Source organism: Agelaius tricolor, unplaced genomic scaffold (assembly GCF_023055355.1).
Source record: "Agelaius tricolor isolate 1412-34295 unplaced genomic scaffold, bAgeTri1.0.p SCAF_8, whole genome shotgun sequence".
In the NCBI taxonomy this organism is placed as follows: Eukaryota; Metazoa; Chordata; class Aves; order Passeriformes; family Icteridae; genus Agelaius; species Agelaius tricolor.
In genome coordinates this window covers 3,814,734-3,828,331 of record NW_027269268.1, presented here as the reverse complement: position 1 = coordinate 3,828,331, position 13,598 = coordinate 3,814,734, and the positions used below count along the sequence as shown (strand labels likewise).

At 49.2% G+C, this 13,598-nt stretch overlaps 1 protein-coding gene and 1 long non-coding RNA gene across 3 annotated transcripts in view; one reads left to right on the top strand and one right to left on the bottom strand.

The window, feature by feature from the left end:
• The window catches only part of ANTXR2 (ANTXR cell adhesion molecule 2), a 76,708-nt gene extending 71,066 nt beyond the window's left edge, over nucleotides 1-5,642 (top strand). For both annotated transcript variants that reach the window (XM_071431401.1, XM_071431402.1), the window contains exon 17: nucleotides 4,600-5,642. In XM_071431401.1, coding sequence (XP_071287502.1) covers nucleotides 4,600-4,638 — 39 coding nt within the window. In that variant the 3' untranslated portion in view covers nucleotides 4,639-5,642. The remainder of the gene's footprint in view (nucleotides 1-4,599) is intronic.
• The window catches only part of LOC139592047 (uncharacterized), a 79,632-nt gene that overhangs the window by 31,136 nt on the left and 34,898 nt on the right, over nucleotides 1-13,598 (bottom strand). The gene's annotated exons all lie outside the window — the stretch shown is intronic.

Genomic DNA, 13,598 nt, shown 5'->3' with positions numbered 1-13,598 from the left:
TCATACTGGGAGGCAGCTCTCCAGGGGTTAAAGTCCTGCTCCCACACCATGGCTCAGGGGTGCCCAGTAGGACCTCTGCAGGTGCCACCTGCACAATGGCAGCGTGGGGGCTCTGCTGCAGGTGACAGGAACAACTGGCAATGGATTTGCCTGTGGCAGCACACCTGGGCAGAGAGGAGGTCTGAGTGCTCAGAGCCCGGCAGCACAGCCCTGGGCTTGGTGTCAGCAGGATGGGAAACCAGTTTCAAATGCCCACAACACCCTGAGCTTCCCAGGGGGCTGGGACAAGGGATGACCACATTGTGGGGGACAAAGAGCAAAGGGGAGGGAGATGATGCCAGCACCCAATCTCTGAGGGCTGTTCAGAGCTGCACAGGATGGCGTGGGTTAGCAGCCCTTCTCCACAGTAAAGAGTGATCTAAAAAAAAATAAACGTCCCTTCAGCTGTACACTTGTCAGTGGGTATTTATGGGGTATTGAGTGTTGTAACTGAAATACATCCCAGGCAGCGGAGCCAGGAAGGAGCGGTCAGATTTAATGCCAGAGGGATTTTAGTGCCCACATGGGCCAGGTGACACAAGCTGTAGGTAATGCTGCTTCTACCACCTCTGGAACAGGAAGGTCATTGAGGGCCCTGCCAGACAGTGGGGTTTGGCCCTGCACAGGCGCTCTGGCTCTACTCCCACTGCCCAGGGGAAGTGCCAGCATCAATTCAGCAAGGAAACAGGACTCTGAGGCAGGTGCTGCCATGCACTGGCACCTCAGTGCCCAGTTTGAATCCCTCCCAGCTTTACTCCCACAGAATTCCCTTTTACTGTCCCCATTGCACACAAGTGTGCAGTCCAGAGCCCATGCCTTATCCCAGTGAGCAGCAGATGGGGAGGTAATGACTCTGAAGAGGTGTGGAAAGCAGGAAATGGCCTGTTTCCTTGCATTACCAAAAAGGAAGAGGTGTATGCAGTCCTGTCTGTTTGTGCAAGGGCTACAGGGAAGAACCCACTGCCCTCAACTTGGATCCTTAGAGGGAGGCCAAGTGCAGGCTGGGCCACAGGGTATATGTGAGAAGAAACAGAATCAGATAAAGCAGGTTCTTGCCTGCTGACCCACACTGCAGCAGCAGCCTGGGCAGGCTGTCCTGGGGAGCTGTTGGGAGCAGACTGCTTCCCGGGGACAGGCTGTGCTCACAGGGATGTGCCTGTGGGGGATGGAAGATGCTCTGGTAGCGCTGTGACGATGGGGCAACAGAAACAACACAATAGTGTTCAATACATGTTTTGGGAGGGACATTATTCTGAAGCCCTGTCCTTCCTTGTGGCTCTGCAGGCACTGATCACACACAGAGAGCATGATCATTGCCAAATCCCAAAAGGGCGTGTGCTCCTCATGGGACACTGCAACCGAGGTAGGAGCACACGAGTCTCAGCAATGGGCAGTGGGGATCTCAGTCCTCCAAGGCCAGGAGAAGCCAAGCTTTTAGGACATTGGGTATCACATGGAGCAATGACTGTCCAGGCAGGACAGCACTGCCAAGTGCTCCTCTGGGAAAAGCAGTTGTTCTTAATCCTGAGCCAGATGCTGAACACATCAGCAATGCCACCCATGGAAATTTTTCCCACAGATACAACTATTCAGCATGCTAAAAGAAACACGCAAGGACAAGCACCCAAGACCAGGCAGAGCAGCTCAGCCTGGAGGCTCAGTGCGGTCACATCCCATCCCAGATCCAGCCTGCTTCACCTGCCCTTCCTGAATTCCTGATGAACATTGGAAGGGCTCCAAAGGAGCCCATGCCATGTTCTCCTGCCCCTGCTGGAGCCCAGAATTCCGCTGGGATGGCGGGACAGCACCATGTGTCTGCTCACACACACACAGACACCCCAAAGTGCTCGTCACACCTGGCTCACCGCAGTCAAGGGCCAAGCTCCAGGCCCAGGGTGGACACTGTCCCAAAGTGATCTCTCCTTCCCCCTTGCCCCCAGCACTGCCCACAGAGCCTTACAGCTTGGAGAGGGACACAATGGGGAGAGATGCTCCTGCAGGCCCCTCCTGGTGCCTTGTTTTGGGCATTGCCAGGTGAGGGGCTAACCTGGGGTTTGGTGTGAGCACCCACTCTCTGAGATCCCCTGTCCTGTAACTTAGATTCAATAAGAAATTCAACAACTAAAGAAATGGCTTTGATGTCATATAAAAGAGTTCCTTCTTAGGTAAACCCCCTTGCCATAGATCTCTCCTGTTTTTTCTTGCTGTTAGAGACCTGCCACATTGTTACCCTGCAGTACCTCTGGTGTATCTGTGAGCTTGAAGAGTGGGGTTTTTCCTGTTGGATCTGGGGCATGGAGACAGATCTTATATTCCCTGCAAAGATCACAGAATGCAGGCATAACTCATTTTTTAATTACTCTCGTGCTAAACCACTAATTTAGTGCAATTTCATACAGACTACATGTTGGTATTGTTAAGGTTTATGAGCCAGTGATTTACAAGGCATGGTACGTCAGAACTCAAATTGGTCGGATTGATGATTTAATTGAGCACAGGGACATGAGTGCAACAGTAACTCCCCACACTGGGGTATGCTGGCAATGCCACCAGGAGGAGAATGCACTGGTGAAATTGGTTACATGGAACATGCATGTTTTAATTGGGAAGTCTAAAACCAGACTGGTGAGACTAATGTTTAGTAAATAGTGCTTCTACTTAAGTAAATAGTTGTCTCTGTAAAGGTCAGATTAATCAGAAGAAGAATTTAATATTCTGTTTCTAAAAGCTGGTCTCTATGATGACACAGATATTGCTGCATGGGAGGTTTTGGATGCCTTTCAAGGAAGGACTTACATGAGTCCAGAGCTTTTTCTCCACACCAGTTTGCAGGAGACAGTGCTGTTGGTCACATCACTGAGTTTCTAGTAACAAAAACCTGCAGCTTATATTGATCAGAAGTGATAAACCCCTAACAAGTGAACACCAGCCTTTCATCTTCTGTCTGCCTCAGTCTGCCCATCTAGAATGCAAATGGTTGAACTTCCCACTTAAACTGACAGTCTGTTTGTTATTACATGTTACATGTCTGATGCTGACAGTGTTTGGAGAGCTGGTGTTTCTTAGGGCTCTGAGATTCCCCAGTTCAGGGTGTTCTCCCTGCCAGTGACAGGGGCAACAGTTTGCCTGACCACACAACTTCTATCTCTCCTCCCTTCTCCATGAGTCATGGAATAAAGAAGGTGGGGGCAGAGATGTGGGAGAGAAGAGGGGAACCAGAAAGGGCAGTGCTTGTTTAAGGTTCTCCTGTCTCCCTGCTCTGCCTAGAACCACTCATCCTGGCAGAAAAGCCATGTGGATATGGCACTTGGGGACACGATGATGGCTTTGACAGTGATGAAGGAATGGTTGGACTAGGTGATCTTAAGAGCTCTTCTAGCCTAAAGGATTCCATGATTTATCTCTCTGCATCTCTTCTACATTTATAATACAGATGGTGGTAGCTAGAAGTTCTTACAGTTCCTGTCCCCACCTTTTCACCCATTTTATATTTCTTAAACAGCTGACAGAAACAGAACTGAAACATTAGGAAACCCCTTGATGAGAACACTGCCCCTCTCATGCCAGCCAAGACCTTCTTGAGTCATGCCAGATAACTGTGTGCCATCACCCTCCTTGATACCCAGAAAAACTGGAGATCAAACTAAATGAATGACAGGAATATGAAACTCAGCCCAAATTTAATTTGGCAATTCCATCATCTCCCAGGTTTGAGAAGAAAGCAGTAATTTCCCTCCAGCAGAGCATCTCTTAAAGCAGAAATAAGGATTCAGAGCACAAGCAGTGCTGCCTGCTCCAAAGCCAGCACTGTTCACGTGGCACCATCCTTGACAAATGCCCGTGACCAAAGGGAAGGATTTGCTGCTGTGCCAGAGAGCTGCTTTGAGGCAGCACACCCTGCTCCAACACCCCGTGATCCTGTAAGAGTTTAGGCATTTAAAAGAGCTCCAAATGAATAAAAAAGATTGAAGATTTTGCTGTTGGAATGGTTTCATTTCAGCTACACTGAAAGCTGTCAGGATTCACCTGGACCCCTTTATGGATATGGCATCACAAGAAACCCTTTTTCCTTCTGTGCACAGCAATTTACAGATCCTAAGTACAGAGTCTGTAGGTGCAGAGCTAGGGTTATTGCTAATAAAATGCAGTTTCAGATCAGCAGCAGCTCTGCTAACTAACAGTCGCATCTATCCATGTTCACTGTGTGAGGACCTGACTTAGGGGAGATTTGGGGACAGGATCTGCCTTCCCCATGTTCTTCCCTCCCCACAGTCAGATGGGTTTGGGTTTGCTCACTGCAGCTTGACAGAATTTGTGAATTGTGCTCACAGAAGGCCTGGGAGTGTCAGAATGTGTCGCCCATGTCCTCGTGCTTGCCTAGAGCCTGCATTTGTAAGGCAAATGTGGTGCCTCACGCCGGGTAATTTCCATTAATTCTTAAAAGGTTTTTCATGGGTTTGTTATTTTCCCAAACATCTGAATTTCAACAGCCTCCTTCTAGCATCCAGCAACCTCTGTCTGTGTGCTACTCCACCAGTAACAGCTTCTCTCTTCCCTCAGGGCCGCTGTATCAACTTCACCCGAGTTCCCTCTCAGTAGAGGAGAAGAAGCAGATACCAGGAGGAGAGACAGCCACACTGCCACTGTCCTACCCAGCTGAGAGAACCGAGCCCTTCCTCGCATCCCTTGGACCATTTTGCAGCCCAAGCTCCACAGGTTCCTGCATCCCTGCTCCAGGAGCCCGCGTTCTAATTCCACACTGGTGCTCTGCCCGTGCCCTGGAGAGCAGCACTGCCATGTGTGCCTGGCTCTGTGCGCCACTGAAGGGACAGCACAGACACCAAAGATGAGAATGCTTTTCTATTTTTTGTTATTTGCTGTTTTTTTAAGGACTACAGATTCTCAGGACGCAATGTGCTTTTAGTGGCGACGCAGCGTTCCTCAGCTGCGGCGCAGGCACGTGGTATTTACACAGGGACTACTCGCCACGGGCACAGGATAACAATTCCCACCAGGCTAAGCAGGCGCAGAGCCAAGTGCCTCAGAGCCATGTCAGATTCCCAACCCTTGCCAGCTCCCTCCGTCGTGCCTTACGGGAACCTTCTGACTGGAAATCTTGTCACTCTAACACTGAAAAGTGCACACGCATGACAAAATGTAGACAGGATGCCTCGAGGTATTGGTAGCGAGCAAGACTTTGCCCTTTAGTTTTTGAAGACACCTTTCTTTCATTATGCACCCGGGACAGGAAGGAATTACTAGAGCGTTATTCCGCGGGAAGACAGCCTGTAAGCAGAGATCTCGAGCCGAGTTGGAGGGACTGATGCTTCAAGACCTTGACACTGTGGCTGGTGGTTTTTTCCCCTTTCCTGCATTCACAGTTCAGTAGCGCATAAAACATCATCATCTATAAACATACCTAGCAGTCGTAGGCTTGTGTATTTTTTTTTAGATTAAAAAAAGCAGTAGCCACTACACTGGTATCTCAGGGTTTTTTCCCCCCACAAATCTCCAAGGGCTCTTCAGCGTCACAAGCCAGCAACCCTCTTTGCATGAGAATTTCAAAGTTTAATTAATATAATTAAAGGCAACAGCAAGCAGCAGCCTGTGAAGATTTTGCTCATCTTTTTTATGCCTTTTGACATTGAATGACCTATTACTGTATGTGCGTTCCTCAGTGGCGGAGGGGGCGCCGAACGTTGGGTACGATTCCGAGTGGGAAAGACCTCTTTCCATCAATTCGGAAATTAAATTTATGGGAGCGCCGGCCATCACCAAACATCGACAATGTATGTATTATAATTTTTAGAAAAACCAGTGTCGTGTCACGTCGACGATGCCAAATTATGTTAGCGTGAGCGGAAACACTGTGGGGGAGGAAGGAGGGAGCAGCTGAAGAAAAAGGCTCAAATGATCCAGTCACTTTCGATACTGTACTTCAGAGGCAGAATGGATATTCGAGTCGAAACCTGACAAAGCGCGCCCGCTTTGATGGGAACTGGTATAGACAATGACCAGTGGCTGGGTCAGTGGGATGTCTCTCTGCGAGCAGGAAGGCTTATCAAATGACACTAAAAATAAGTTCAACAACCATCACGTTGGAGGGGAAAAGGCGAACATTTCACATTTGGTGGGCATGAATGTGCGCAAGATGGAAAGAGCAATGCGGAGCATCCTGGGCTAATTATCTCCTTTGTGCTCTTCATTGGAATCGCAAGGGACAGAAATAATTCTCTTGGTCCATGTCCAAATCTGTGGCACTGCCCAAAGATGCCTTTACATTTATCCACTTGCTTACATCTTCTGCTTGAGTTTATTTATGTCACTGGTAGCCTCATCAGCAACAGCCATGTCTGCACATTAGACTATAAATAAAATTATTATCTAAGTTTCGGCCATTATTTCCATCTTCTACTCCCCCATAGCCTCCCCATCATTCCCACATCTCAGACCTCTGCTTTCCAGTGCCATGGTGACCCATGGTACTGACTTTCAGAGGCAGTCCACTTTGCTTTGCACAGCGTAGCCAGGAAAGCTGCCACAGTTGCACCCAGGGGACCCAGCCACCCAGGGCCGGGGAGAACCCTTCCAACACCACAAGGATGCTGCTCATGCCTTGTGGAGCATCAGCCACACAACCAGAACCACTAAGTGCCCGCAGCGACGCCCTGTCGCTGCAGAACCACAGCTTGGGTGGCACTGGCCCTGGGCTGGGGATGTCTGAGCCACAGAGCCCAAGCAGCAAGCCCTTGGCTGAGCTGAAGCACCTGACTAAATCTCTGTGCAGTCTCCAGCCCAACGCAGGACCAAGAGCGAGCGCTGGGCAGGTGTGCCAGGACACAGGTGAAGTCCACAGGTGAGGTCCTCCTCAAGGCACTGAGGTGGCACAGCTAGAAGCACTGAGCTCAGCAGATGCTAGGTTAAAGCACAATCGGCTCCCTCTCACTTTTCCTTCCTTTTCCATGTACACACGACACATTCCAAGGTATCACTGGAGCGCTGGCTCGTGTTCTGAGCTGTGCTGTGTAACAGGACAACATGCAGATGAAGAGGGTTTCTCCCTCACGTTTTTCTGCTGCCTCTCAAAGAATATTTGTAACTAACTGAGACACCGAAGTAGAAATCCACTAATCACTCTTTGTCCTTTCTGCTTGTGCTCATTGAAAACCATGAAACAAGCAGTTCTTCACAGAAAGGCTGATCTCAAGCAAAACTGCATTTTGAGTCCCAACATGGATTTTCCCTTCTAACTGGCACAATAGCACAGCACCTCACACTTGGCATTTTGATGCAGATAATACTTGAGAGTTTCCTTATTACACAGTGTGGAAATGTCCATCACAAATAATTTGGGGGGCAAGAGGCGTAGGGTGATATAAAATCCACTGATTCAGATGACACAAGTGAGATTTCCTTGGCAGGAGTGCTCAGGATACCTCAGAGAACTCTAAAGAGCTGTGTACAAAGAGCTCAGCAATGCCACCAAACAAACCCGAAGGGCTCCTCTCACCAGTGAGGCAAGGGAGAATTCACGGGGACAAGAAGATCCTCAGTATAACTAGGCTATGTTTATTTCATACATTTTCATAACAGCAGAAATGAATTGGCTGGAGTTAATATGAACTAAACATTAATTTTGCCATGTTCCCTTTCAGTTTTTTGATTTAACAAGAACTACAGCATTCATCAGGCATGAACCTGCTGTGTGTAACCCAGGGGAGCTGGGTCAGACTGATCCAAGGCAAAATGGAAGGGAATTCTGAGTGCTGTGATGCAGGCTCATCCCGAGCCCTAGGCACAGCAGGACAGTCCTGGCTGACTGGTACTAATTCCTATTGGGGATTTTCCTGCAGGAAGTTTCTGAGCTGCATCCCTCTTCTTCTCATCATCCCTAAGGCGACACCACAGCTCTGCATTTCCCACACTGCAGTTTGTTTCACACACTCGACTCAGCCTCATCACACTGGAATGCTCCCAAACAGGGGTGCATTCCCACTCCTGGAGGTGCTGGGGTTTAGTGGCAAAGATAACTTCATCTTTGACCCCTCTCAGCAATGGCACCTCATGCAGGTCATCATGGGTTTGCATCTCTTTCCTGGGATTCTCACGAACTCCCAGGACACAGACTGCCCTGATCACTGTTGTCACCTTACCATGTCCTCATGGTCTGGATCATACTCACAAAGTCCAGGGAAAAAACAAAGGTCAAAGTTCAGAGTAGGGGAGATTTTGTTTTTCTTTTCTGCTGTTTCTCCTGCACGTGCAGGAGGAACTTGGGAATTCTATATTACGTCATTTCAGACCAAACCTCCCTTTCCAGGTGTGGAAGAAATGGCTTTTTTTATTGGTCACAATTCAGACTGCAGGGAAAGGTGAAAGAAACCCAGTGCTATCAATGAGGGAGAAATCCCCATTCCATTCTCTCTCATTGAGTGGAACCCTGCTCTGCTGCAGGACAGGTGTTTTCCTTACTTCACTGGGAAGCAGCAAAGGCACCAGCACCACCTGCCTTCAGAGTTCAGCTTAGGAAACCCCTCCTTCACCAGAGGAGACACTGAGGGGAATTTTGGGAGTTCAGCTCTGCAGTGCCAGGAGGCAGGATCCATCTCTGACCTCCCCTCTATGTGCTGCTGCATCCAAAACAGGCATGGCAGTGTGGCCCTGGGAGCAGGATGGGCACAGGTGACAGTTCACCTGCTGCAGACACCAAGCTCAGGTGTGACCAGAGCAATGTCCCCGTCCCACGTGCCAAGCGAGGGGCTTGGCTGTTGTCCTCACCCAGAGCCAGGGCTGTGGCCCAGGGAGCTGCACCAGAGCAGGACACAGGACAAACGGCCTCACGTGGCCAAGGGAGCTGGCACTGCACTCCCAGGAAAAGCCACAGCAGGGGCAGTGTGCTGAGCAGAAACTTCAGAGGCTGCAGTGAGAAAGTCAAGGCAGTACTTCATCTGCTAAAGAGCAGCTTCTGAGTACCTCTTGTGCCCTTACAAAACTAATGTCACAATTTCTAGGGAGGGCCTTATTAGACCTGGTATGTCCTATTTTACTTCACAAATCTGTTTTGCATTGGCTCAATTAAAATTGTTATATATTTTTGGGTCCTGTGTAGGTGCCATCTGTTTAACAGTGCAATTGGGTCCTGTGATGTGCTTGTAAATTTTGTGCTGCAATATTTTTTTCAATATAATGAGGGATTTTGGATGCAAGAAACTGCCTTTACTTGATAACTTTTTTGAGTTTTGGCAGTGAACTCACAATGGTTCTTCCTGTGCTACAAGGATGGCTCTACAGCCCATGGAAAAGCAAAATTTGACTTCCTTGTTTGCACCAAAATTGTATTATTTAATTCACACTATTTTTTTTTTAATTTGCTTGCTGTGCCTGATTTTGTAAATGAACCTAATTTCCCAAACGGGAATGCACAGGATTGCTCAGCTGGGGCCTGTGGCTGCTGCTGCCTTCTGGGGAGGTCTGGAATGTACCAGTAGTGCCCAGGGGCCCACTGCAACAAACCACAGCTGTCCTCACTGGAACTAGAAACAAACTACCTTCTGAGACAAAAACCCCACCTGCAAAGCTGGATGTGCTCTACAGCACAGCTGAGCCCTGGACAGATCTCCTGAGAAGCAGAACTCAAACATGGTTTTATACTTTGGGGAGTTTGAGTATCATTTTTAGGTCGTCACCAGCACTGAAATAACATTCCTGACTCCCAGTGAATCATAACAAAATCCCAAACCCATCCCATTGATTATTTCTCCTTTAAAAGCACAATCTCAAATACTGCTAAATTCTCCAATACATTGTAGGAGAAAAGCATCTGCAATGGCACCAATCCTGCAGCATTTGTTGCCAGGGGTTCCTAGGTCTGCTCCACAGCCAGGAGAGGGGTCCCAGGTCTCAGCATTCAGGTTCTCTAAGTGGAACTGCTTTGTTCTGGGTGGTGAATTGGGCAGTACCCAAAAGCTCCCAGCTCCCTGCAGCACTGCTCAGCAGCACACTTAGGAAAACTTGTCCCAAACAGCATGCTGCTTCTTAAGCTGCCTTCAGGGACATGGATTTACCTGGAGCACGAGTCCCGCCCATTTCAGGATGTAACAAGACATGACTAAGTCACTGAGAAATGCCTCCCTGACCACACCACTGGTTTTAGCATTAACTCAAGCCCCACCTTGGCCCCAAGCACCTGCCCAAGCTCCAACAACAGCCCTCACTTTGCTGGAAAATCTCCTGAGGGCACAGAGAGACCCATCTGCTCCACCTGTGGCACTGGAGCAAGGATTTCCCTGGGATTTAGCACAGCACAGAACCTGACTGCTCGATACCTGCCACAAAAGCATGGGCTGCAGTGACCTGAGACACCTTCCCCTCTTTCCCCAAACCTCTCCAGGCTATCCCATGCACCCTGTGGCTCCTTGGGACAGCTGCCTGGGATTGCCAGCCCCTGGGATAGATGGTGCCTACTGACAGAGCTGCAAGACGCTGATTAAATTATGTGCTTTGGCCAACCTGCGTGGGGAAAATTAATTTGAGTGCCAAGTGATGGGTTCAGTGCTGCCTTGTTGGAATGGGGAGGTTGGGCTCTGTGATGCTTCATCTCCTTTTATTTGATTAGGCAAATTAGGAAACAACAGTGTGAAATGCATTATTGTACTGATCTGATGTCCAAAATGTGAATCTCATTAGAGCTCTGGCCTCGACACTTTTTTTTTGGTTTCTCTGTAAGCAAGTAGGCCAGAAATAAATATTTTTCAAATTACATTGGAATGGCAGCAATAAACATCATATTCTGTAGTCCCTGGAACAGCTCCTCATAAAAAGCATCTCTCAGCTTCTGGAGAAATTCAGTACAACATGTGCTAGGAGTGGAGGAGATGCACCAGCGAGAGGAGGTCAAAGCCAGATAGGGTGATTGACTGACCCAAGTTCCCTTAGAGCTCTGTGGGGAGAGACCCTGGGAGTAGGGACACTGTGCCCTGCCAAAGGGATGCTCCATGGTCCTAGAGGGGGCTCTGCAGAGCCTCTCTTGATAAGGGTGCATGCTGTGGTGGTCAGGGAGAAGACAGGAACAAAGCAGAATGGATGGCAGGGTGCCACAAAAGCCATCCAGGGGACAGCCAGGCACCATCCTGCCACAGCACAGAGAGGGGACCTGGCCCCAGAGGGCTCTCCTCAGCCCAGCCTGTGTTAGAGCTCCCTGCAGAACCTCCTCACTACACTGGGCCCTTCTCTGCAAGGCTGAACTCAAGGTCACCCTGTAACACCAGGGGTGAATAAATGTACAGTGTAAAAGTAAAACAACACAACATTTCACTGCAAAGGGCTCTCTGAGAAGAGCCAGTGCAGGTATCATTTGGAAAAGGGTCACTTCACAATACAGCCCTTCCAAATTGCAGCTCCAACTCAGAATTAATTATCCTCTCACTGTCTTGGGTTTTCTTTTCTTCTTTGCTTCACATTAACTGCAGCTGAAATTATTTTAAAGCAATGATCTTGAACGTCATGTCCTTCAGCTGGCCCTGAAAATCCATTTTCCATGGAAAGCCTCCTTTCTTCTCCAAGATTTCTGAGAGTGTGCAAAGCTCATCAAGGCTCTGGTTCTCTAGGGGTGTCAGATGCTTGGATAATACCCAGGTGTCTGCCTGCTGGACCAGCTCCAAGGTACTTTATTAGCATGAAGAGGCCTATTTGGAAGCAGTTTAACTCCTTCGGCTCTCAGGGCCTAGCGTGTGTCCTGCAGCAGCAGACAGACACCAGGACACCGCCTGTGCACGGCTACAAATGCAGACTCTGAGTCACCACCACTCGCTGCTACATCTTGAAGAGGAAACACCTGAGATGTCCTGTCATCACAACTGGAAAGATCACCTGGTTTTGTCCCACTCACATGAAAGCAGAGAAGAATTGCAGGGACAACTGCAGACCACAGCTCTGCTGTACACCTGAGGCTCAGCCCTTCCCCAAACTGCTTTGAAAAATCCCAGTGGGCTCCTCTTGGGAGCCGTGCCCTCCCTCATGACAGTGGCAGCATGAGGGGACACTGTGGGGCTTGTTTTCCAGGCACAGCATGCAGCTTGGCATTCCCAGGCACGGACTGACAAAGGATCCTGAGATGCCCTTGTCCCTGGCACCAAGCAGGGCCTTTGCTGTACCAGGGCAACCTGGAGGGGCAGGGGGCACTTGTCCCTCATCCATCTGAGCACACACATACCACCGCAGCAAAGCAATGGAGCATGTGAAGGTCCTGTCAACATACACTTAAAATAAGAACTGTGAGCTGACACCCTTGGATTTCCAGGGACTGCAGGAAACTTCTGCTCCTGGCTCCAGCAACTTGCCCCAGCAGTGGCAGAACGTCTCAGCATGGTCCCACAGAAGACATCACACCCACTTGGAAAAACGCACCCTGCTCCAGCTTGCTGCTGAGATCACATGGTCTGCATCCCACCCTTTTACACAAGATATTTCCTTTAGTTTCCAGAGTGCAAAATTGGACTATGCAAAACTAAGACACAAAACACACAATTCCCAGCCTTAAAAAATTAGCTCCCACTTAAAAAGCAAAGCTCCTTTTAAACTGCACACTGTGTTGCCTCAAAGCTTGCAGCAAACGGCTAAAAATCTGAGTGACCAAGATACATAAGGTTTGAACAAATACGGTCCCAAAGGCTCTGTTTAAAATTTTAAAAGCCCAAGGTTTAGGTTATTTGTGAGCTGTTTGAGGCCTTTTCTTGGATTAAAGAGGCAAAACCTTTCTTGAAGTTTGGGGTGTTTCCAAGTGGCAGCTGGCAGCAAGAAAAGAGTGGCACTCAGAGCCACCTGTGTTCTCCTTCCCTGTGCTGCCAACCAGGCCACAGGACAGGAGACATGCACCTCCTCTTGGAGATGACTCCTCCCTGAATGTCACAACCACGTCTATGCAACCAAAGAAAACATGTAGTGTTGCCAAAGCATTACACAGCATAGGGAGGCTGTGAGAGAGTGAGGTTCTTGTAGCTGGGCTTCCAAACACACTGAGGAAACATGGATTTTGGGAAGAGTGAAAGGAAGTTCAAACCTTCTGTGTAATGGGGCTCCAGAGCCCACAGCAGCAGAGCGGGGAGGAGAGAAGTTGTTAGCTCTCACCCCAGCTGGAGGGAAAAGCAGCATTGCTGGTCTGAGCCACAGAGAGCAATCAGGGGCCAAGGGAAAACTCTTACAGTGCTGCTGCAGCATTGTACCCAACACAGTCCCTTCCAATCTCCATGTCCTCCTGCTCTCAGAGATGTCCCAGTCCTCACACAGATGTCTCTGGGGATGTCAGCTGAGCCCAGGGATGTCCCCAGGCCTTAAGGAAGGGCCATCATGCTGGCTGGTGCAGCTCAAAACATCCGCAGCTTCATCTCCCTGCCAGGAAAGGACTGCACAAAGGGTTCCTTGACCAGGACCTGGACATTCCTCAGGTGAATTGCCCTGATGAAGCCAATGCTGAGTACACTGACACTGAGAGGTGTTTCTTGTGTCCTCAGAGAACATCTGGAAACCATGCTGGGACGGACATCCACTGCCACTACAACCAG